Source organism: Aptenodytes patagonicus, chromosome Z (genome assembly GCF_965638725.1).
Source record: "Aptenodytes patagonicus chromosome Z, bAptPat1.pri.cur, whole genome shotgun sequence".
Lineage (NCBI taxonomy): Eukaryota > Metazoa > Chordata > Aves > Sphenisciformes > Spheniscidae > Aptenodytes > Aptenodytes patagonicus.
This window is the reverse complement of record NC_134982.1, coordinates 42215965-42239293: the sequence shown is the minus strand read 5'-3', so window position 1 is coordinate 42239293 and position 23329 is coordinate 42215965. Positions and strand designations below refer to the sequence as shown.

General features: G+C 39.0%; 1 protein-coding gene across 1 annotated transcript in view; it reads left to right on the top strand.

Annotated features, from left to right (window-relative positions):
- SMC5 (structural maintenance of chromosomes 5) overlaps window positions 1-21450 on the top strand; it is a 52240-nt gene extending 30790 nt beyond the window's left edge. Inside the window, exons 16-24 of the mRNA XM_076361835.1 lie at window positions 3150-3273; window positions 6245-6367; window positions 12009-12134; window positions 12822-12917; window positions 13311-13415; window positions 13623-13742; window positions 17834-18013; window positions 18101-18196; window positions 21045-21450. Of these exons, the coding sequence (XP_076217950.1) occupies window positions 3150-3273; window positions 6245-6367; window positions 12009-12134; window positions 12822-12917; window positions 13311-13415; window positions 13623-13742; window positions 17834-18013; window positions 18101-18196; window positions 21045-21185 (1111 nt within the window). The 3' untranslated portion in view covers window positions 21186-21450. The remainder of the gene's footprint in view (window positions 1-3149; window positions 3274-6244; window positions 6368-12008; window positions 12135-12821; window positions 12918-13310; window positions 13416-13622; window positions 13743-17833; window positions 18014-18100; window positions 18197-21044) is intronic.
- The last annotated feature ends 1879 nt before the right edge of the window (window positions 21451-23329 follow it).

The window sequence follows — 23329 nt, the reverse complement described above, 5'->3', positions numbered from 1 at the left end:
TCCCTCATGGGAAGGATAGTGGGGAGTTACTATTAGGTGCCCCGAAGCTGTCCCTTGTCTAGGGTGAACAAGCTGAGCACCCTCATCCTGTCCTTGCAGGGCCTGTGCTGTAGCCCGTGACCATCTTCGTTGCTTTCCAAGTTTGTTCCAGTTTGTTCGGGGCAGGGGGCAAAACTGGGTGCAGTGCTGAACAGAGAGGAAAAGTCACTCTCCTCCTGCCTTTGCTTCCATTCGTACAGCCAGGGATGCTGGGAAACCTCGTTGCTGCCAGGGTGCACTGCTGGCTTACGCTCAGCTCATTGTCCACCAATACCTCAAGTCCTTCCCTGCAGAGCTTCTCCACAGCCAGTCTGTCCCGAGCCTGTATCACTGCCAGACCCACTTTCTTCCCAGAGGCAGGACTCAGCATTTGTCCTTGCTAAATCTCATGAGCCTTCTGTCGATCCCTTCCTCCAGCCTCAGCAGACCCCTCTGAACGGCAGGCCTATTGCTCCCCCCAATTTAGTGTTGTCTGAAAACTTGACAAGAGTGCCCTCTGTCTGCTCCTCCGTGTCACTGGCAGGGATGTTAAACAGGACAAGTCCCAGGACTTAATCCTGTGGGACCCCACTTGGTACTGGCCTCCACGCAGAGTACAACAGACTAACCATGACCCTCTGAGCCTGACCATCCAACCACTTTTTTTTTTTTTTACCTATCTAGTCTTCCATCCATCCAGACTGTAGTCTTCCAACTTGAGTATTGTGGGAGACAGCATTGAAAAACTTAGGGGAATGGGTCTGGATCCAGCAGCCTGAGAGGAAGGTGAGAGCTGATGCAGCTTAATGCTCCCAGGTGCAACCAGCAGTGAGGCTGAGCCTGTCGTCCCAGTAGACATGTTCACACAGAGCACATCTAAACAGCACATATGTGTGTATTTACATACAGCCAGCCACACAGCACAGGTGGACACACAGAGCAATTGGGCAAACACAGCACCAGTGGCCTCATCATGTTCCTACTCTGTTGGAGTAGGACAGGGCTCCCCTAGTGAGACTCCTACACATACATATGGGCAATGTGGATCCCATCAACAGCTGGGTTCAGACACTCTGAGTCTGCACAGTAGCTGCCCCTGGACCTCAGTCTCCCTGGTTGCTGGTACTGGGACATGCAAACCCCTGAGGCTGCAGCCCTGCTCCTGTTGCCTGTACAGGCTGCCTCACTCACCCATGTGCACACACCTGCAGAACTGGCTGGGACTCCCTGGTTTCCCAGCAGCCAACTCCGTGGTCTTGCCCTCGGAGACATGCAGGCATACAAATGTGCAGAGGTAGCCATGACTCCCCTAGTCCCCCCCAACAGCCAGTACCCCTGTCATTTTACCCTTAAATACATACACATGCCAGCAGGTCTCACCCCTAGAAACAGCAGACCTCACGGTCTCTGGCAGCCAGGCTGGACTCCCCTGGTCCCTCCAATAGCCATCTCTTCCTGTGGTCTCACCCTCAGTGACACACATACCCCCTTGGCTCCCAGGCCACTTCATCTACTTGCCTGCTAGTCTGGCTTGGTCTTCGCTAGGGGTCAAACACCACTTGCATACCTGCACTTGTACCAGGTGCTAGCACCATGGACACATGGGCCTCTGACCTGTGGTCCCACTCCAGTGGCTGTCACTTAAGTTTACTCACTCTGGTCTCTCCAGTTGCTGGCACCACAGACAAGCAGGCCCTCTCCTCTGACTTGTGATGTGACTATAGTTGCTTGCATTTAGACTCGCATACACACACATGAATGCTGAATAGAGTCCCTCACCCAGGAAAAGAGTGAAAAATGGAACTGAGTAAGAAGAGTGTGTGCCAATTGGGCATGGCTGGACAAGCATGTTGACCAGCCAACTATTTACTTGTAACTGTCCCTTTTATCCCCATATCCCTCCATTTTTCCCACACTTGTTCCTCTCCAAGTCATCTAGATCCCTCCCTTTCCCTGCATTTGGTTTCTCCCCTGAATATCCAATAGTAAGTCCTGTGCAGTTGCAAAGTGCTTTTCTGTTGCATCCATAATGTCTCCTATACCCCCAGGAAACAACTGCCGTCAGTCCAGAGGGTGCTGTGGTGTTGACTTATCTTGCTGGGTTTCACACCTGGACACTGGTGCTGAGGCTGTCCTGGGACAGGGTGTCCCTTCCTCTGTGAGCCCTTAATTTGGGTTCCCGCCTGCTAGGGTGCCCCCATGCTCCTCCGGGCTTGTGGAGATGGGCATTTCGTGGGCTGATGGCTCCTGTGATGGGCCTGGGGATAGCCAGGGTAGGGTATTTGGTCTTCCCCCACCTGCTATTGTCTCTCCTTTTTGAGTGTGCAGGTGAGCTTTTATCAGATAACCTAACAGAAAGCCTTGCCAGAATTGAGGTAAATGGCAACCACTTGATCTCTTGTCATCCAGTTGTTTTACAATTGGGTTCATCAGGTATGATGTACCCTTGGTAACTGCTTGCTGATTCTTCCTGATCACCTTCTCCCTTACATCCCTAGAATTGTTTTCCAAGGCAACTTGCTCCACAATTTTCCCAGGGATCAAAGTAAGAATGATTGGTTTGTAGTTTCCTGGATCATCATCTTGGCCTGTTTGGCTGTTTTTGAAGATCTCCAAATGCTTTGCAGCTCGCTAAACATCGTGATTATTTCATATGAAGTTCTTCATAATTATGTGTTTTTGAGGTTTAAAAAGAGTGAAAATTCTGGTTTTCTGCAGTAAGTTGAGGACACAATTTTTTTTACTAGTATATATAACAAGAATTAAGCAAACCTCCTGAAGTCTCCTATGTTGTATTGTTGCAAGGAACTAGCAGCAGCAGAAGAATGTCATCCTTATGCTGATTTTTTTTTTTTTTTTAAATCTGAAATTTACAGAAATAAAGGAGTATGGTTGCTGAGTGATGCCCATAGTAGCCAAAATCAGAGTTTCTTTAATTATGAATTTTTTGTCTTTTGAATTTCTTAGGTTTAAAGTGCATAGATTGGGAATGCCTCTAATGTGTTTGGAATGTTTAGGTATACAAATTCCTGTTCTTGCTAACTGTTGGTTCATCACCAAGATTAAGAATTTTTCTATTTTTGTGCAATTTATTTTAATCAGGATTAATCAAATATTGATTCCTCCCATAGTTTAAGACAGCTGGAACAAGATGCTATCAACCTAGAGATGGAATCTCAACAGGCAAATGCAAAGATCAAAGAAATAAATATCCAAAAAGCAAGACTTGTTACTGAATTAATGCATCTCATAAAGGTATGTATTTTTAACTTGGTATGTGTTCCACTGTTGTGAAAAGTCCAATTCTTGTAACTTAAGTAGGAGGTATGCAACATTTGGATGTGTTACTATAAATGTTTACGAGCTAACTTGCTTCAAGATAAACATCTTTTGACACCTTTATGAACTTGAACTTGTTCATCTGTCGTTGATTCGACTTGTAGAACATTTGCTTGCGTTGATTTAGACTCTCAGTGACTGAAGTCTTAAAATCCATGGTCTGATTCAGTAAATACAGGAACGAACTAGGAATGAACTGTGTAACCATTCACATAATTCTGTGAACTGTTTCTTCCCTAGTTCCTAATCTCCTTTTCTTTTATTGAAAAAAAGAGAGGTCATTAGTCGTGTGAAAAATTGACCTGAAACTGTAAGGATCCGTGATTGTGGAAGAGGGCTAGGATGGGAAAAGTACTCAAGTCTCAGACTCCAATGTCATGAGGTTTTCTTTAACTCAAAAAAGAAGAAAACAGTCTGGACTTAACTGTTGCTTTAGCTTAGCCTGTAAGCATTAATAATGGGAGCTGCCACAAGGTGAATATTCTTAGGGGGTTTTTTAATAACTAAGGAACAAGAAACAGTTACTTTTAGTTCCAAGGGAATCTGCTTGTGCTTTGGCACTCAGCAAGAAATAGTGCCATTCTTGCAACCACTTTGAGCATGTATGTTGTTCCTTTGCCATGCCTTACATTGAAATGTGTTCTTGCTTACCCCTGAAAAGAGTTCAGTATTACCTTTGAAGTGAGACTGATTTTAATACACTATATATAAATACCAGTTGCTGGTATTTATATAATAAATAAAGAAAAAAGTATTCCAGAAGGGTGGGCTGTTTCTATTTGTTGATAGGCATGGACTGCAACAACTGGAGTGTTTCAGAGATCACCTTTGGGTCAGCTAGCCAAAGCAATTTTGAAAATGCCAAAGAACGGCAGAAGACACCTGCCATGTTAAAAAGGTTGCTTAGGCTGTAGATTACTTTACAGAACTTACAGAACTTGTGCAGGTAATAACAGTACTGCAAAGTAACTCTTTTCAAAACTTGTGCAAATGCTCTATATTTAAAACAGGAATTACTAGAATATGCTTTTGATTTTTGTATTTGATGCCCATTTCCCAGTACGTAAACTGTCCAAGTGTGTTGGTGTTGTAAAGTGCAGCCAAAGTGGTTTACTGCCTGCTCTATGACCTGCCTAAAGGAGCGTCTTAATCTCTTTTTCACCCAGTATAGGAAAATGGATTTGACACATATTGTGTATTTCTCAGTATACCAGGGGTGTAGGGGAGGATGGATGGTATTTGCCTGAAGTAGTTATTGATTACAAAAGTGATTTATTTCAGTTATATATCAGCTTAATTTTTGCACTTCGGGTGCTGTAGGAAATATGCTAGTACATACTGAAGAGAAGAAAATGGTCTGATACAAGAAAGATGTTTCATTATATGTTTTATCAAAGTTGTTGAAATCCATACATTTCTGGTTATCCCCAAACGAAACTTCATGAATGCTTCCAAGTTTATGGGAGTCTTTGTACTTTCTTCAATAGGTTTTGTAGTTATAATAGCTGTAGGCTATTAAAGTGATAAAAACTTAGGTAGTCGTATGTTTCAGGCATACTGTCTTCTGCCACAGAAGGAATTTAAAACATGTATGGGATTTTTGTGCGTTTGCATGGTAGCAATATGATCTACTTAGAGTTCTGGGGCTTGTGTAGAACAGTCAACTAGAGTGACAGGCTGCATGTACATTTACACAAATACACAAGGCAGAGTGTACCTGGCACGTACCTAATACACATCAATACTTTACAACCAGTTGACAGAAACAGTCTTGTTCACTTTTTCAGATTCTGGCACTGTTGTCTTTGAATAATCTTAACTTTTTCCATTTTTCATCTCTTTTCGTTATGACTTTTTTTTTTCAGTTTACTTCTCTGATAATTGTTTTTAAACTGTTTAAGTGGATTGGAAATGAATAAACTTACTCTTATGTCCAAGTTCACACTGTAGAAACTTTGTGTTGAAATGACAAATAGTAAAGATCTCGGACCTTGGTTCACTATTGTGGTCAGAAGCTAACGCTCTCAAAACTTCATCCTGCAGGTCCCCTAGGTCTACAGTTGGAACCTTGTCCTCCCTTTCATTGAGAGAGAGGATTCCTTTGTATTTATATGCCAATCATTTTTAAAAAAAAAAAAAAAGGTAAACCGGTGTTCCCAATGCCCCATAATTCGAGGTTGAAGCTACGCTTCACACAGTCAAGAATATATTGCTGATTTTTTTGAAGCTTCTAGACCATTCCTGAGGCTGACTCGTTTAAAGAAGCAACCATTTTAATGTCAAAGTTGTCAAACCAGGTTCTGGGGATCACTAAGGCCTGTTACGAAACTTCCAAAATAGAGCCTCCTTCTGTTGTCATACACTATTCCAGTTAAGACACAAGACACTACATCCGGATGTAGTGTCACGCTACATCCGGTCAGTCATCTTGCATTGTCAGTGAGAGAGGCATGTATCTTATGTGTGTATTTTTTGACCTTTTTCCATTCCTGTGTGTGACTGATGAAGACCACCAAAATCCACCTGTTGGATTCTGTCTCTGAGAAAGAATTGAGATGACTTTGTCTTTTCTCACATTTCACATGTGAGTATATGGCGTAGGGAAAGAGAACGTGCTTTTTTGGTGTAAAATGGTTTGGTTGCAAGTGATATGTATATGCTTACAGATTAAAAGTACATGGGGACTATACCTCTTGAAGAGCTTGGGTCACCAATAAGGCACCTTTCTTTTTCATTGAATTTGACAGACAGCAGTGTTGAAGAGCTGAACACAGTGTGAGATTGTATGCTATGACTAAAAAATGGATAGTTTCTAAAGCCTGATAGTGATTATATCCGTTTTGAGCGTCTTGTGGAAAAAAATAACATTTTCTGTTTTCCTATGTAGAATTGCATATCACTGAACATCCTCAAAGCGGATTTGGTTCTTCAGAGCACTACAGTGGCTGCTGAGAAGAACAGACTAGAATCAGAGTATAAAGCAGCAAGTGTACAGCTAAGAGCTGTGGAGGTAACCATTTCTATGAATACTGGGTTATCTGCTGTGGAAACATCTTCTGTGGAAGCCTTTATTGTGTAGAAAAGGATGCTTCTGTGTCTTTGTTTAGAAATGGGTATTAGTACTGCTAAATATTTAGCCTTGATTTCTGTAGTTTGACTTCAGCCTCTTCATTTAAAGCTGAATAGGAGCTTTGCCTTCCTCAATTAAGACAGCTAACCTTCTGTGAAAATGTGCTGAACAGTCATCATGTCCTGGAACTTTTTATTATAATGCATAGTGTGTGTAAAAAGGCTAGCTGTTATTTGGAAGTATTTTTCTTCTGAGTCTGTCATAGACAAGTAGTCCCAACCTACATGGGAGATGCAAGCTCAAGATGAACCAGAAAGTACTGTGTTGGAGTAGAGCAGAACTGTCTTACCATTCTTTCATAGCTTATTTTCTCACACTGTAATTAAATGCCTTTTTTGGAGGACAGAAAGGAGGATAAATGGTCCTTCTATTGATCATAGGAAACTATGCTGTGTTCAGGTAAGAGCTAGTCTCTGTGGAATTACTTCCACAGACAAGTACTCATTTCTAGGAGCAGAGGATGCTGTGATCTCTCATGGATTGGTGCATAGAGGTCAATTTTTGTATTTGTGTAGTAGTACAATCTTTCACTATACTGGGGAAAAACTGTCAAAGTACAGGATGGCAAGTTTTCTCCTCATCTTGCAAGAGTCGGGTTAACTATAACCTACTGCTAATTCAATTTGATCCACACACAAAAAAAAAGCTGTTAAATTGAAAAGCAGTTCAAAAGGTAAGTGATAGTTATTTTGGATGGATATGCACTTCCAAAAAGAATTACTTTGGCATGTATTTAGAAAACCACTTGAGGTTATAGGTATCATCACTTGCAGGAAAATTAGGAAGAGGAGAACTTCCTAAGAGGAGCAAAAAGTAACTTGAAGACAGAGACAGGTCCGGCATGCACCTGTTACTTGGAAAATCACTGTTGCATCAGTTCTCTCACATGATGCAGCTGTTATTCAGTCTTTATCAAAATCCAATGCAAATCACTTCATTGCTGGAGCTCAGTAAGGAGTAAGAATGTATTACAAAGCCGTGAACATCATGTGAGTAGTGTGTATCATCACTGGGAAATTTATTTAATGTTTTCAGTTCTCTCTGTCCCCGTCTTCATCATTTAGAGAGTAGCGTGGGCTGGTGCATAGGTAGATGTCTGGTCAGATCAGTAGACAGGACTTGTAAGGTAAACATTCTGATAATTCTTGGTTAAACAAAAGTTGCCTCCTTCCCTAGTGAAGAGGTGTTTGAGTTGGCTACAGTCCCGTTAATCATCGTTACTGGGTTACATTCAACCATGTAAGTAGAGGAAATCATATCAGAGCTTATGTTTTGGATGGTTGGTTCTAGAAACATTAAAACAGAAAAAAAACCCTAAAATCAATAATCCCAGTGATTAGAATTTCAAGAAGTTTAACTGCTCTGGAGGAAAACTCTTCTGAGTTTTCAAGTGCATCTGAAGTTTTCACGTACATGGAAGGCCAAAGCCATGCTTCCCCGTATACTGCAAGTTGAGTCTTTGAATTAAGTCTTTAGCCCCTTTTTTTAAAAGTTCTCTTTCCTGTATTGCCCTGTGAATGATGTATGTTGTACATTCTGTGGTTTATTTCTTATTTTCTGCCTTAAGAGATGCACTTTCATGGAGAAAACTCACTATTTCTTAGCTTCATGTCAAATTAAGTGTTATTTGAAATAGTATGTTTAAATTGGCCCTTCCCTCCAACTTCTTAGTGGCTTTGGCTGTGATAAATTTTTTTCTACAGAAGTACTGTGTTAAGGTAGTCTTGCTCCAAAGCTGCCCATGAGGATACCATCGCAACACTTCAAGGAAGTTTTGCAAACAGTTGCTGCATGTTTTTATAAAATAAATAAACCTGCAAAAAGGAGGAAGCCAAACAGAAATAGAAATAAGTATGTTGTACAAAAGCTGTGTAGTGAACTAAATTGGAGCCTAAACATTACCATTATGGGACCATTAATTCTCTATTTAATCATCAGACATTTTTGTAGGTCATGTGCTGTTCATGATGCATTCATTGAAATTGGAATGATGGGTATCAGCCAAAGAGACCATGAAACTTTGTTAATACTTCACGCTTACTCATGGTGTTTATCTCCCAAGCAATCTTGAGTCTTTATGATACCTGAGTAAATATCTGATTAAGATTTGAAGCAAACACAAACCCCACTTAGTACATCTAAGAGACGATCACATATGTTCCTTTTGTGAGGTCTTGGCACTGGGATACTGTGGAGAGAGCAACATGTTTGTTGCTTTATGATGGGTTTTTTTAACCACTTAGGTGGAAAGGCCAAAAAAGTACATGTTTTCAAACAACTCAAGCTAGCAACAACAGATTTATGGGGTTTGTATTTTGTCATTGTGGTTCAAGTGTGAACCTTAGTGTTATTTTAACAACTCATTGTATTTAATTTATTTAATGAGCCTAAGAAGCAAATCTGTGTTTGTGACCCATACTGAACCTTAAGGAGGATTGTTGGCCCCATCTGCTGATTAGATTAATTGGCACAGTTGCCTGCATGTTTACGATGGTTGTTTGAAAAAGTCTTGCTAATTGTCTTGCTTTGATAGCTTGTTAATTTTCAGGTTCATTTGGTGTTAATTTGTTTAAATAATTGGTATTAATACTCAGTATGTACATAGCAGCATTTGCTCCTTAAGCCAAGTTTTAAGAAAATGTAGATTCTGTTTTTCTATGTATAAATTGCCAAATGCTGTCACCAAGCATGCGTTCAAACACAAATTCATGAGAAAACATTGGCTACTGGTAACTATATTTTCTTTAACCAACTTTTTATTTTGCACAAAACCAGTTGCAGTACTGATGACCACAACAGAATACAAATTGCTTGTGCAATTGGCTTCTGCTGTTTGGTAGATGCCTTTCAGGAAGCTGTAATCACAGCCCCGTACTAGTACAGAACTTTCCTGAAGTACCCGGATAAAGCTCTTCCCAAGTTTGTTTTTATGCTGTTGGCTGAAACAAATGTAAAGCTCTGTCTAGGCTATGATTTTTCACGGTAGCATCTCTGTTAAAAACAGTAATTCTTTCTACCTAAGTAGAAAGTTATTTTTTTATCTAGATGGTTTTATTGAGGCATCTTCAGGAAATCAACAGGAACCTTAATGTTGCCATGCACTTTCAAATATATAGGAGGGAGAAGGAGTCAAAACTTACGTATTTTTATTTATTTATATTTATTTTATTGAGCATGTGGCCATGACAATCAACTGGCAAAGCTGAATGAAAATTGAGACTTACCTTGTTGTTGAACTGTGCATTAATTCTAGTACGTGCTTCATAACCACATCAAACGTCTATTGCTTCCCAGTCTTCCTGTTGAATACTGAGGTTTTCCTCTGCCCAAACATGTTTTTTCCTTTTCACACCTTGAAGAATTTTACTTGCCTTAGGCGTGGGTCAGGCATGTTCAATGTTGAATCTATTTCAGATTTTCAGTGCCTAGAGATCAACTCAAAATCCTGTTTCATGCAGCTCTGCAGGGTTTCAAGTGGGAGCTTTATGTACAATTGAGAGCTGAAATTCCCCCCTTCAAATGATTCAGAATTGACTTTGGCTCTGGAAATGGTCAAACACATAAGTATAAAATTGAAATTTCTTGTATAAAAGAGTATGGGTGTGCTGCCTTTCACTGGATCCTTTGCCTTCGTTATCAAACACATTTCAGATTAAGCCAGTTGACTTTTAAATTTCTTGGATCCAAAATACAGTCCAGTTTTAATTTAGAACTTTCTAAAATGTTCCTAAAAAATTGCTATCTGTATAGCTCTAATGCCAGTCCTTGCGCCCATGTGACGTTTCCCTCCTTCTCTACAATAGACTTTATGAAGTGGAGGCAGAAGGGAATCTAAAAAAGTCCCTTTTTTTTTTTTTTTTTTTTACCTTTCTGAAAACATCAACACAGTGATTAAAAATATCTTTACAGTGTGTTTGTGAAGATTGTGAGATGCTTACCTCTAATGCAAAATCTATTTCCTAGTTCTTGGTGGAGGGAAGGAAAAACAGGATTTTTGAGTTCATACATGCTGTAGAGAACAGCAGCCCTAGTTCTTGAGTGAGTGTGAGAACTTCATTGATGATCACTCATGATTATATCTGTTACTACAGCTTCTGTTGTATTTAGTAAATAAAGATTAATTAAATTGCCATAAAGTAATGCGAGTTCCTATCAGTGTCTGTGTCCTGAATTTAAAAATGTGGAATAAACATTTATCTAACTGTATAATCTCCCAATGAACACTTCCAATTTTTTTTGCCACTGGAGGGCTCCCATATTTAGCTGAAGTACACAGCAATGAAAATTGGGAAGATAAAGCTCTCCCAAGTGTAGAAACATAACTAAACTTTCCAAACTGTCAGAAGAAAGTTCTGAAGCAAAATATTGTGCATGTGGATTTTGAGTTAGAATTTTGTGCCTCTGAAAAAAGTGAAAACAGCGTATTCCCATGGTGTAACTGTCTGTTAAAAAGATGGATTGCATGTGTAATCACTGAGTAAATGTATACTAAAATAACTTGGATTAAAAGCTCCAGTATCTTGGTATGTACTCATTTTCACTTCTAAGTGGTCGGCAGCTCCCATCTATCTGCAGTTGGGTGCTCACCTGAGCTGGGAGACAGCACCAAGCACTTACTGCCAAGCACTGCGAGCTCAGCATTTGGAAGCAGCAGGCCTGCAGTAGGGACCGCGTGTGTAGAGATAAGTGAGTGAGATTTCTGGGGGCAGAGGGAAAGAGATACTTGCCTCTCCAAGCTTTTTGCCTGAATACTGCTTATTTGACATAATCTTTAGCTTAGTATTTCATGAAGGTATTATATTTTGTGTATTGTATTTTAACTACTGTTGTGGTAACATTGCATTATAAAATTCATAGGGCTGGGTTGGCCACTTACCTGTAGTAAGTTCCAAAGAGTTTAGCCTTGAGACAACTGTTCAAAACCAGAAACTGTACCTGCTTTTCTCTTATTTTTCAGCACTAGTTTAAAAATTATGTGTGTTTCCGTTTTGTATTTTGCTGGCTGTATTACAGAGGTAGAATATGAAACAGCAAAGGAAGGACTTCGATTGTGTAATTATAATGTTTACTCTGTAAAATTTCAGCTAAAATACCATTCAGTGTACGTCATGTCCACCATGTTCTCCCAAGTGGATAAATACAGTTAAATGGGAGCTAACAAAAAATAAGGCTCACGGTAACTGTGTTTTGGCTTATAGGGAATTTCCTGTAAAATAGTCTATTTTTAGACATATATTGAATCTACATGCACACTTGTCTACTTGAGAGAAGGTAAATTTAGCTATATTACAAGAACATGCCTTTGATCAGTTTACCTTGGCATCTGTTGACTTCAAGTAGAGAGGCAGAATGAGTTCTGTATGTTGAAACAAAAATTTTTGATCTTTAAACAGTCTGATTTCACCTATGTTCTCTGATTCAGATGTTGTTTGTTGCCAGTGTGCTAGTATGACCTCTGGAAATTTATAAGAAAGTAAAAAAAAAAAAAAAAAAAAGTGTATTTTAATATCTTTTCTAACAGCAACAATTTCGTGAACTGGATGATAGGAAGCGAGTTCTTACAGAGAACTGCAAGGAATTGCTGAAAAAAGCTCGACAGGTCTGCAAACTGAGTCCGGATCAACATCTTCCAAAAGAATTTCAAACTGTATGTACAAAACAAATCTCCAGATATCTCTTAAATTTTGGATGATGTACACCGTTCTGTTCTAACTTGTCCAGCAAAGAATATTATATGTTTTATATTAGAAGGCTACCAGTAAAGGATCATGTGTACTTCTGTTAGTATTGACTTATATATTGTCACTTACCCTTTTAAAGCACCTTTAAATAGTGCTGGGATATCCTCTGACTATCACTTTGTTCTGTGCACAGAGAGAAAATTTGATCTGAAGTTTCAATTAAAATCCATAGTCTTGTGCTCATAGAATTAATTAGAGGCCATATTTTTCTAGCTTCTTGCTCTAATGGAGCAACACAAAAGAACTGAAATCTGGGCCCGCCTACTTACTTGGAGGTCTTCCCAGCCTCTAGAAGTATTTGCATGGCTTAACTAGCATAGCCCCTGGCTTATACCAAGTCTGTGAGCATCTGTACCTGCACAAGGTAGACAAGTAAGGAGCAATTAATTGTGTATCTTTGTTATGTAGTAGCACTTCTAGCCTTCTTTCTCTGTCCAGAATAGTTTGTGAGGGAATCTTGCTGTGTTAAATTTTGAATATGTGATATCCTTAACCAGGTAATAGAATATTTTATGGCCTATTGGATTTCTTTTTAGCAAACTTGAGTCCTTGATTAGCATGGCTGTGTAACACATGCATCCTTTCTCTCTTAGGCTTTTCAGGCTCTTCCGACCACGTTGGAGGAAATTGATGCTTTTCTGAATGAAGAGAAAACCAGGGCCTCCTGTTTCACAGGCCTGAATGCTTCGGTATGCTCACTTCTTTCCCTCCGCCCTCCTTTACTCCCCCTCCACTGGTATTGTACTTGCTTCCCGCTCTGTGCTAGATCTCTTGGTATAATAAGCTAGACAGTAGGAACAATGTGCTGTACATGCCAGATTCTGCATCTATTATAATTATAAGTAGGTTCTTCCAAAATAACTGTGTTCTGTGCCTTTAAAAAAAAAAGTTGCAGTAACCTGAAATAAGCAATACTTTACTGTTTCTTTGTTTTAAAGCTAGAAATGTATCTTGTTCAGTGTGCAGTGCAGTAACCTATATAATTGTGTTTGAACAGAATCAGTGCAGTGTGATATTTTTACAATCAAGGTTAGAATTGCAAACATTTTATTGACTGCTGTTTTTTTTTTTTATTCTGGCAGGTTGTTGAAGAATACAATAAGCAGACACAAGAAATACAGCAGTTGACGGAATATCTAGAGGAAAAGAAAAATGAATTGGATAACTATAAGCAAAACATTTCACAGGTAATAGCTGAAATTATCACTTCTATATCAGTATGTCTTTATTAGAATAGAGTTTATGTACAGACATAAAGGGTAGCATTCCAAGTTGTCTTGAGTGTAAACTGAGATGTTAGCTTCTGTAATCATGATATTTTTTAATTTAAATGCTATCTCTAAAGGAAAATTCAGTTATTAAAAAAGGTTTTGCATGGATATGTCTACTTCTAGGTCAAAGAAAGGTGGCTAAACCCCTTGAAAACGCTGATAGAGCAAATTAATGAGAAGTTCAGTAACTTCTTTAGTTCTATGCAGTGTGTTGGTGAAGTTGATCTTCATGTGGAAAATGAGGTATGATTTATTTTTCATATTGAAGAATAACATTTTTATGCATCATCTTTTGCTTGTATATTGCTGGAGAAAAAATAACAATTTGTCATTTGGATTGTAGGAAAGATGTTCTTTTAAAAAAAAAAACAAAAACAACAAATTTTTACTGATGAACACACTTTTTTGTGCTAGAACTGACTTACCAGTCTGATTAAAGGAAAATGAGTCTTTGTCCAGATGCACAGGACTTCAACTCACTGACTTTTGGAAGCTTCTTGCAACTGGCAGGGCTCAGTTAGAAACATTGTATTTACTTTAGCTGTAACTCAGATTTATTAAGTTAGTGATTTAATTCTACATTTTTAGCTAATTTGTGCTATTCTGTTATCATTTAGTGGCTAAATATACTATTATTAAGTGTTGTATTGACTTGGTTCTACATGTAGTTTCTACTCAAGTCTGCTGGCATTTTGTCTGTTTTGGAAGTAGCAATCATTTGGCCCAGCCTGTTACGCCCTCAGTAACATTTATAGGCAGGGTTTACCTCTGATGAAGAGTTTAAAGCATCAGTAGTACCCTGGGGAGAAATATTCACTGCAGTGGGCTGAAGAGAAGTAGGGTATTTTGTTTTAAACTGATCTCTGTAATAATGATTTTAAGACTCTCATATGTAATGCATAGACTCCACAATAGTGCAAGCTGACACTTAAACATCTTTTTGCTGTTGTAAATTACTCGAGCAGCTTTTCTTAAAATATTTGAAGTGGTAGTTATTATTGGGGGCAGAATAGTGACTGACAAGGCTCTTTTCATGAACTGCATAAAAATGTTTACATAGAAACTAGTATTATGAAAGAGTAGGACATTAAAACATGGACTTTTCAGTTTGTTTGATGGTTACCAACAGAGTCAGATCTATATTACGCAAATACTATCTTTTAGCTAAAAGTAAGTTGGGAGAAAGTACACAGAAAAACAACAAAGCAGTTTAAAAGCAAAGGGCGTCTGGACTGTCTTTCTGAATATCTTCTTTGGAAGGTCTTGCTTTTCTCTTGCAAAGATGTCACAAATAGTTTAACAGGTTAGCTAGTGGTACTGTGCCAATGACTAAAACTTTTTCCTCAAGGGATCAGTGCCTATAATACAGAGAGGTGGATAATCTGTTCTAGAGCTTGGATTCCTTACCCTTCTCTGCAGGAGACTCTTTTGCCCTGACCTGTAAATATCAAAAGAGAGATGCTTGAGGCAGAATTATCTTTGTTAGAAATATTTCTGTGACCCTGAAGTTGAAGCCTCTGTTAGCCTGCCCTGCAGGAACCTTGAGACCTGATGATGTCCTTGGTGATAGTACCTACTGGTACTAGGTTCTTCCTTGACATCCTAGCAGAAACCTCAGTGAACGTTCTGACTTTCCTTGGTAGCACTTGGTGATCGGAATTCAGAGTGCTAGCAGTGATAACCCTCACCTTCCTTGATTCCCCACAGGGAGTTTTTAGCATCATTCTTGACAGGTCCTGGAATATCTGTCAGTTATATGAAGTGGCATTCCCAGTAGTCTTGCAACAAAGGCCTGACTTTCTGATGCCATTGTGGTTGTGCTGGAGGGCGGATCTCTTTTACTGGAGGTTTTGCCAGCCTGTACCTTGTAAACTTCTCCGAGCCTAGTTTCAGTCTGTGCCAATGCATCTGAAAGTACAGTGGGCCTAGAGGCCTTAGGTCCTGTTTTTTATTTCTCCTTACATGAAGTCATCATGTTGTTGATGTATCACAGGCCCGGCTCTTTGGAAAGAGTATAGCAAAAGCTCTGCAAGTATCTGTTAGAGAAGAAACAGGAACTAAATTGTGACCTTAAAGATATTTTTTCACTCCACTATGCTAAGTGTTCTTGGTCATAAGCAAGCCAGACTGTGGGTCTGTTGAGATTGATCTGGACAATCAAGTACCAAATCCTACTAAAATGGAGAAAGTTCATCTCAGCTATGGTGGTGTTATCTTCACTGATTAGGAGAATGTCTTATTAGCTCCTCTTAGCAAAATACCACCTCCAGAAAGGTCAGTGCAGCATCATTCATTTGTTTTGAAAGCATGCCCCATGATTTTCCTTCTTAGACTCTTGATTATCAGGCATGGCTATCAAACTACAATCTGCAAATCCAAGAAGCTAATTATTCTTCTGATAAGCTGCATTAAATGCCAAAGAAGAAATTTCTACCATAGTGGGGGAGAATTAAATGGTAACCAAAATCAGCTTGCATACAGTTTCAGTTGCATTAAGCATTGCTTTGTTTCGGTGTGTCTGTCATGGTCATATAGCACTCTTCTCAAGGTAGGTCTTCAGTTTGTCTTTGGAAGTGCTAACCCATTGCCAACAGGGAAAACATCGAGGGTGAGAAAGGTGACCTGTCTTCAAAATTAGAAAAAGTTGGAACTTAGCAAACATGAGTTTATAACTATGTCAGGTCACCTTCATTCTCTCCTAAAGTGTGTATGCATTTGCCTCAGCCTTAAGGATCCACAGTTCCATGTTTCTGTAATACTGGTACACCAGAAGCACCAGAGGTTTGTAGTACATGAAAGTAAATACCAGTATAAGACCTTACACTTTCCAGTCCTGAGGATGTTTGTCTGCCTGCAGGTGTAGTAAAACAACAGGAACACCAAAAGATGGCTTGTTCTTCTGATTTAGCAGATTAGCTGATCTGAGAGGATTTGATAGATCCTTTCCAATGTTAGATGCTATCTGGTATGTACATTACTCATCCCAAAGCAAGACCTGAAGATAGCAAAGAAGCTGAAATTTGTTCCTACAGACTTGAAGTTCTTTAAGGCAGGTTTAAGACTTTAAGATGGTATGGCTTATTTACTTCATGGTGGCTTTTAGACCTTGTGCTTCATAAAAGACAGCCCTACAATGGGACTCTGTTCTGCCAGGTCACCCAGGTTCATATGCCTTTTGATGACTGTGGTATGTGGCAATCTGAACCAAACTGGCATGTGCCAGCTTCTATGGGATGGGCTCCTCATTGTCTCTTTGCCACAACTGTCCTTTCTAAATCTAGAAGTATTCTGTGAGTAACCATCAGGAATTGTCTCCCCTCCTTTCTTCTACCCTAAGCATTACAGTTGTGTTATCAGAAGAATGTGAGTCGCTGACCTCCAAGTGCAGGATTTACGCTTCCACAGTGAATGTGGATAGACCTCTTGGAACTCATATTCCTGAAACTTTTGAATCTTCCCTGTAGCTCTCATTAACTTGATAGGTGCATATAAAGATTGTGTCATATGTAGACCAAACGGTAAGCAATCAGCATGGGCTTTCTGCACTGGGGATTGCATTCCCATTCCTGCATTGAGCTTACCTGAATGTCAGAAATATTAGCAAGTACTCCAAAGATTCCTTTTTTTCCTAGAATCATGTGTGTATTTCCTTGCATGGGCCTTCTTTTGAACCCCATATGTTATCCACACACCTGTGCATCATTGACTCAGACTGCTGACAAGTGTCAGTTTTCTGTTAAAGAAAAAGCCAGGGTCAGAATCCTTGTGTGTGATTTTTCCTTACTGAGTATGAAAGGGAGATTGCTGTCATGGTGGATTTTGTAGGGGCTTTGTATCCCAATCTGCTAGTGGAGGAAAAGCAAAAGATTTAATTAGACTGCTTGGACTTGAAGAGGTTCAGATGGGATCTTAACCTACACACACACACACACACACACACACATCCCGCATCACCCCACTGTTCAAGTTGATAGCATCATGTACCCTAATGCATTTGTTTCCAATGAATGAAATGAAAGCATTGCTTTCTCCTTTTTCTAGCCAAGAATTTTTTTTCTTGTTGTTGTCCTTAATATGTATGAAGTCTTTCTTATCAGGGATTCAGAAATTAACAAATCATTGTCACAGGGGGAGTGGTATTGAAAATTCTCTATCTAACAAGAATAGATCAGAGTTAACAAAAATATTTGAAACAGAATTAATATATTAAGTTGAACCTGAGTAGTTTGTACACCCCTGTAGAACATTTGACATAATTTCCTTTAATTTGCCTGTCATTATCAAATAAGCTGTAGTACAGAGAAACTGAGTTTAACAGGTACTGGCTTTTATAGGAGGAGTACGACAAGTATGGGATTCGCATTAGAGTCAAATTCCACAGTAGCACTGAACTTCATGAATTGACTCCATATCATCAGAGTGGAGGTGAGAAAAGTGTTTCCACTATGTTGTACCTGATGGCTCTACAGGAACTCAACAGATGTCCTTTCAGGGTTGTAGATGAAATAAATCAGGTGAGGATCAATAGTGCAGTATATAACTTCTTACTATACAGATGCTTATGACATAGTGGAGAGAACAGACTTTTTTTTTTCTTTTAGGGAATGGATCCAATGAATGAGAGAAGAGTTTTTGAAATGGTTGTGAAAACTGCTTGTAAAGAAAGCACATCTCAGTACTTCTTTATTACACCAAAGGTGCGTGGCGGAAAATGAAATTGAAAGTTTAATGTGTAGGAGAGTTGAGTTTTGTGTGATAATATCCCTATAAACACTGTATAACTTATCTCTGTTTTACCTAAGAACTTAATATTAAAAGGTAACTGTGAGAGAATTTGTCCATTTTAAGGACAGTCCTGGCAGGAATTCAGACAAGTCATACCAAGGCTTATCTCATCATAAACACATTCTGGAATTGCAGCCTCTGTGGAAGTATCACAAGTTAACCACCAGTGTATAGGGGTACCATGTAACAAGGCTGTCAAATGTAATGCCTCTAGCTCACACAGAATTGAGACTGTAGCAGAGACCAACTTCAAACAAGTCAGATAATGATATTGGAACAGGCTAGTGCTGCTGATGTCAGAAGAACTAGAGGAGTCCCTCATTAATGGAGGAAAACTATTCAAGTAATAATCTGAGACTTAGAAGCTCAGAAAAGGTCAGTGCTATGCTCCGTGGAGAATGGCTTGAAGAGGACTTTTCAGTCAAGAATGACCAGTGTTTAATTGTGCTCTTCTGTTAAATTAAATTAAAAAAAAAGATAATTAACTTACTAGGTGATGCGGTGATGTGATGCTGTGGCTTGAAGGACTAGTAAGTAGGCTGGCTGTTCACCTGCACCTATATAACAGAGGCTAATGTTATGTTCAACTTGATCCAAGACAGATTGAACCAGTAAAGGTTACTTGTACACCAAGGAGGCAAGAATTCAGTAATGGGCTGTATGCTTTTTATTAAGATATCAATTCTCCTGCATCCCATACTTCACTGTATTTTAGAAAATCTGGCTGGTACGTGCTATTCTTTTCTGTAAATAGCAGTTGAAGGACCTGAGAAAAGCCACCTGAAGCATTTACCCGACTGAAAGTAGGAGGAAGGTGATGCTTGTTGTTCCTTCTGATCTTGCAGTATACTTATCTCCACACAGTTTGGTTGTTTCCTATCCACATTACGTCTTTCTTGTTCTCTGTGTTATCTATCCCCTTTTGTCTTGCGATTTCTCTCCTTATTGGATCTGCTTTTCTGTGCTCTCTCCTACTTTGAGAAATAAGAGAGTGGTTTGGATATTGAAAGGATAGAGATAGCTCTACTAACTATAATGCTTCCCACATATAAGGAACTGTAGAAAATGACTGTTCAGAGTCTGTTTTAGAAGTTGTGCTCATTGTCAAATTACTAAGAATAGGGAAGGGGGAAAACTGAGTGTGCAGAGCTAACCAGAAAGGTCAGAGTAAAAATGAGAAAGCAGAAGTAAGAAATTTCATTACGGTAAGAGGAAGATCAAGGAATGTGTTGCACCACTATTCAGCAGCAAGAGACGGTGTTATGAAGAGGTGGCTGAAGGTATTTCTTTCTTCTTTCCTCTCTCTCTGTCGATCAACTGCAAGTAGGTGATCAGTTAACATGGTGAAATTGTAATGGCCTACCACAAAGAGCATGATTGATACAGCACTTCATGTAAAGGTTTTAGCCTATGAGATAGTGTGAGTGGGCTGCATCAGAGGAGAATTAAAAGGCTGTGCAGAGCAGGCTGAGGAGAAAGCCAGACTCTGCTGTTCCAGTGGCTTACCTGCAGTTCCTGAGCCTACACTATATGTTATCACTTACTAGAAAGCAAGTATGTAATCACATACTAGAAAGTATGACAAATTGTCATACTAAGCTAAGTTTTGTGTATGTATCCGGTGGATACAGGAAAAGCTGTTATCATGGGGTTTTTTCAGTATGTTGACACTTTCCCCAGCTATATTTTTAAGCAAGCAAAGCAAACAGAGGGGAAGGTGTATAGATCAATATGCAGTAGAGTTGATTAGGAAAGTTGTATTCTGAATAGTTGTGATTCACTGTCAGAATGAGTAGATGAACTGAATGTGTTCCTTAGAAGTGAATCTTGGGTTTGAAAATCATTATTTTTAATATCATTCTATGCTGAAACAGATTACATTTATTAAACATGCATATAATCACCATGTTGGGAGTGAATGCTTCTTTGCTGGAGAGCAAGATTAGAATTCAAAGCAATCTTAGATTAGGTGACTTTATTTGAAAACAGGATGCATTTCACCACAGACAAGCACAGGACTTGGTACTTAAGTGGGAAAAATCAACAGCAGCATCTGGTCTAAGGCATAAATGCCTACATGACTGGGGAGAGAGAAGTTACTGTGGATGACAAGCTGAGCACCAGTTGCAAGTAAATTGCTGAAAGACATCCTGAGCACTGCAGATAACCCTACAGCTTGTATGACATCTGTCAGTCTGCTGGGCTTGTGCCTGACAAGATTTGGAGTACGGTAAGTGTCCAGCTTTGGCTGTTACACTTCAGAAAAGTAGTACAGTGGCTGCAGTTACTCCAAAGACAGCAGTGCAACTTTTAAGAAGTTTTGAAAGTTTTGGGTTTCCACTAATGGAACTTGCTTAGCTGAGAGGAGCATGAGGCTGAAGAGAGACATAATAATTGTGCTCAAGTAACTCTACCTCCTGCCCTGCCCTGGCAAAAAAGGAAAAACAGCCAATATTCTCTGCCCATTGTGGATACAGCAAAATAGTAATTACCTCATTTGCAGCAAGAAGGTACAAATTAGATGATATGAACATTTTCTTGTAGTAAGAATAGTGAAGCATGGAAATTGCCTGAAGAATGAGTGGAGTCTCTTTGAGGGGTTTCTAGGAACAAATATACATCATCTGTCAGAAAGGCTATAATCCTGCTGTATTGACCTTTTGAGATCTAAGGCTTTATGTAGACCTCCTTCACCTTTTTTAGATAATGGGGAACATCTCTCCTAGCTTTTTTGACTTTGTTTTTTGTGTTTTTTACCAGCTCCTGCAGAATCTCACTTACAATGACAAGATGACAGTGTTGTTTGTCTACAATGGACCTTTTATGTTGGAGGCAAACAAATGGAACTTAAAGGCGTTCTGTAGGCGGCGCCGGCGACTTGGAAGGATGGATGAACAGTGATACACACACACACATATATATATATATAAAAAACCATGGTTTTTTAGACCTTTTTGGAACATCTGGCTTTCAAGACTTCAGAAATTGTGAAAGATGAGAACCTGCAAAGAATTAATGATTAAGAACTTTGATTCTTAAAACTTGTATAAAAGTGTAACAGATTTGAAGTGCATGATTTTTTTTCAAATCTTTCATAGTGGCCTCTTTCTCCAAAGAACCTACTTTTTTTCAATAGTAGTTTTAAATAAAAAGGAAGTTTCTTGTATTTTGCTATTTTATCAGTAATGTAGCATCAGAAGTACAGTTATTTTTTCTAGGTTATACTGGTCTAATTCTATGTCTGGGTTTGTTGGGGTTTTTTTTCCCAAAAATTTGAATTTGTTTTTGGTAGATGTGTTCCCCGAACACAGTTAAGGATGTTCTCCAAACTTTTCCTGTTGAAATGGAAACTTTTTGAATGAATGAAGATGATGATGCGTAGGAAGAGAATGGTTTGTAAGTAGCTGTGCATTGTTTTTTGTTTTGTGAAAATATACCTGAAGTTAATATAAAGAATATACTATTGTTAGAGTAATATACTTTATTATTGTTATTTATTATTTTTGAGCTAATGTTCCTTTTTTTTTATTCCTGGAAGGATAAGGTCTTTATTTTTCTAGCAAGTCTCTCCTCAGCAAGGAGACTGACAAAGAGCCAGGTGTTTTTGAAACAATAAGCTAGTTTGCTTGCAGAAGTAAAACTAAGCAATATATAACTCTTTGTTGGGTATTTTAAGTAAAACTTGTTAAGTTTTTGGTGATAGATGGAGAAAATAGTCCTGCTGATTTCACATGTAAGTTAAAGGCCGGAGGCTTTTTACAAGGCTTCAGCAGCGTTGGAGTGATTGTATACGCAATGGCTTTCCAACAGATAGCCGTAAAATTCATTAGTGGGGTTTTGGCCATAGCTGTTAAGCATTTGGAAGTAGATGTTATCAACAGAATGCTGAATACCTAAAATAAAATCCCAGTTATTTAGTTAACTATAAAAAAAAAAAAATTAAACTTAATACTGAATTGTGAAGAGTATGATTTGTAAACAAATGGAAACTACGATTGGTATGTAAAATGTACATAAACATGATTGAGCCCCAGGACACCATCTGAAAATACGCAGTATCCTTGGTTTTTTGGGGGGAGTAGCCTTCAGTAGAGTTTTATACAAAATTTGGTGTCCACTTGATTTTGAGAGGGAGTTTTTCTTAACAGCATCCTGTCAATGAACTTTGCCAATGGAATTGATATGTCAGGCTTTTTACATTACAGTGTTAGAAATAAAATAACCCACTGCAAAATCCAAGCTAGGATCTGAAAGGTTTTGGGTATTAAAGTTAAGTACTGTAATTCTTGTTTTGAATAGGCAAGCCTTTAAGGGAATAGAGAACTACACATTCTTATATTGCAGGCCACTGTTGATCAGTGGAGCTCTGTCTGACTGTGAAATGAGTTCCTGGAATAAGGCCCATGAGGATTAGTGTCCATACACAAATATTTGACAGAAGAGCTAAAAGAGTGTGGAAACTCGGGCTGTAGTCCAGAGATTGAGTGGTCCAGCAGAGTATCCTTGACTTAATTGAGGCTACAGGCCTCTCTGTCCACTGTATTGCAAGATCTGGGTTTTAAATGTGTTCTTTCATCTTCAAAATACTTGGCTTCTGGTAACCCTGAACTTTTAAGGTTAATTTTTTTTTTTAAATTGAATGGAAAAACATACATTCTGTTTAGTCTCTGAGGATCACTATATGAAAAGTGCAGTTTGTTTTCAGTGTCTAAGTAAGTGAAACTACTTACATGAACATGTGTTAGGACTCAATTCTTCCATGGCTAGACAGCACTATCTATTCTTAATGCTGTCATCTTAGAACTTTGTGGGATTTCTTCCTAGAGTTCAGTTCCTTTCTCATGTTTCAGGCTGAGGTATGAAATGTAAGTCTGACTTACTTCAAGAGGATGGCACTTCAGATCCTGTCTCAAAAATCATGTCTTCTGCATACATGCCTGCCACACTGTACAAGTCAAGAGAATGATGGGCTTGTGGGTGTTCGCTTTTTCCTTGGAGGTCTGTCAACTATTGACCAGAGGTCCTGATTTCGACGTATCTGGCTA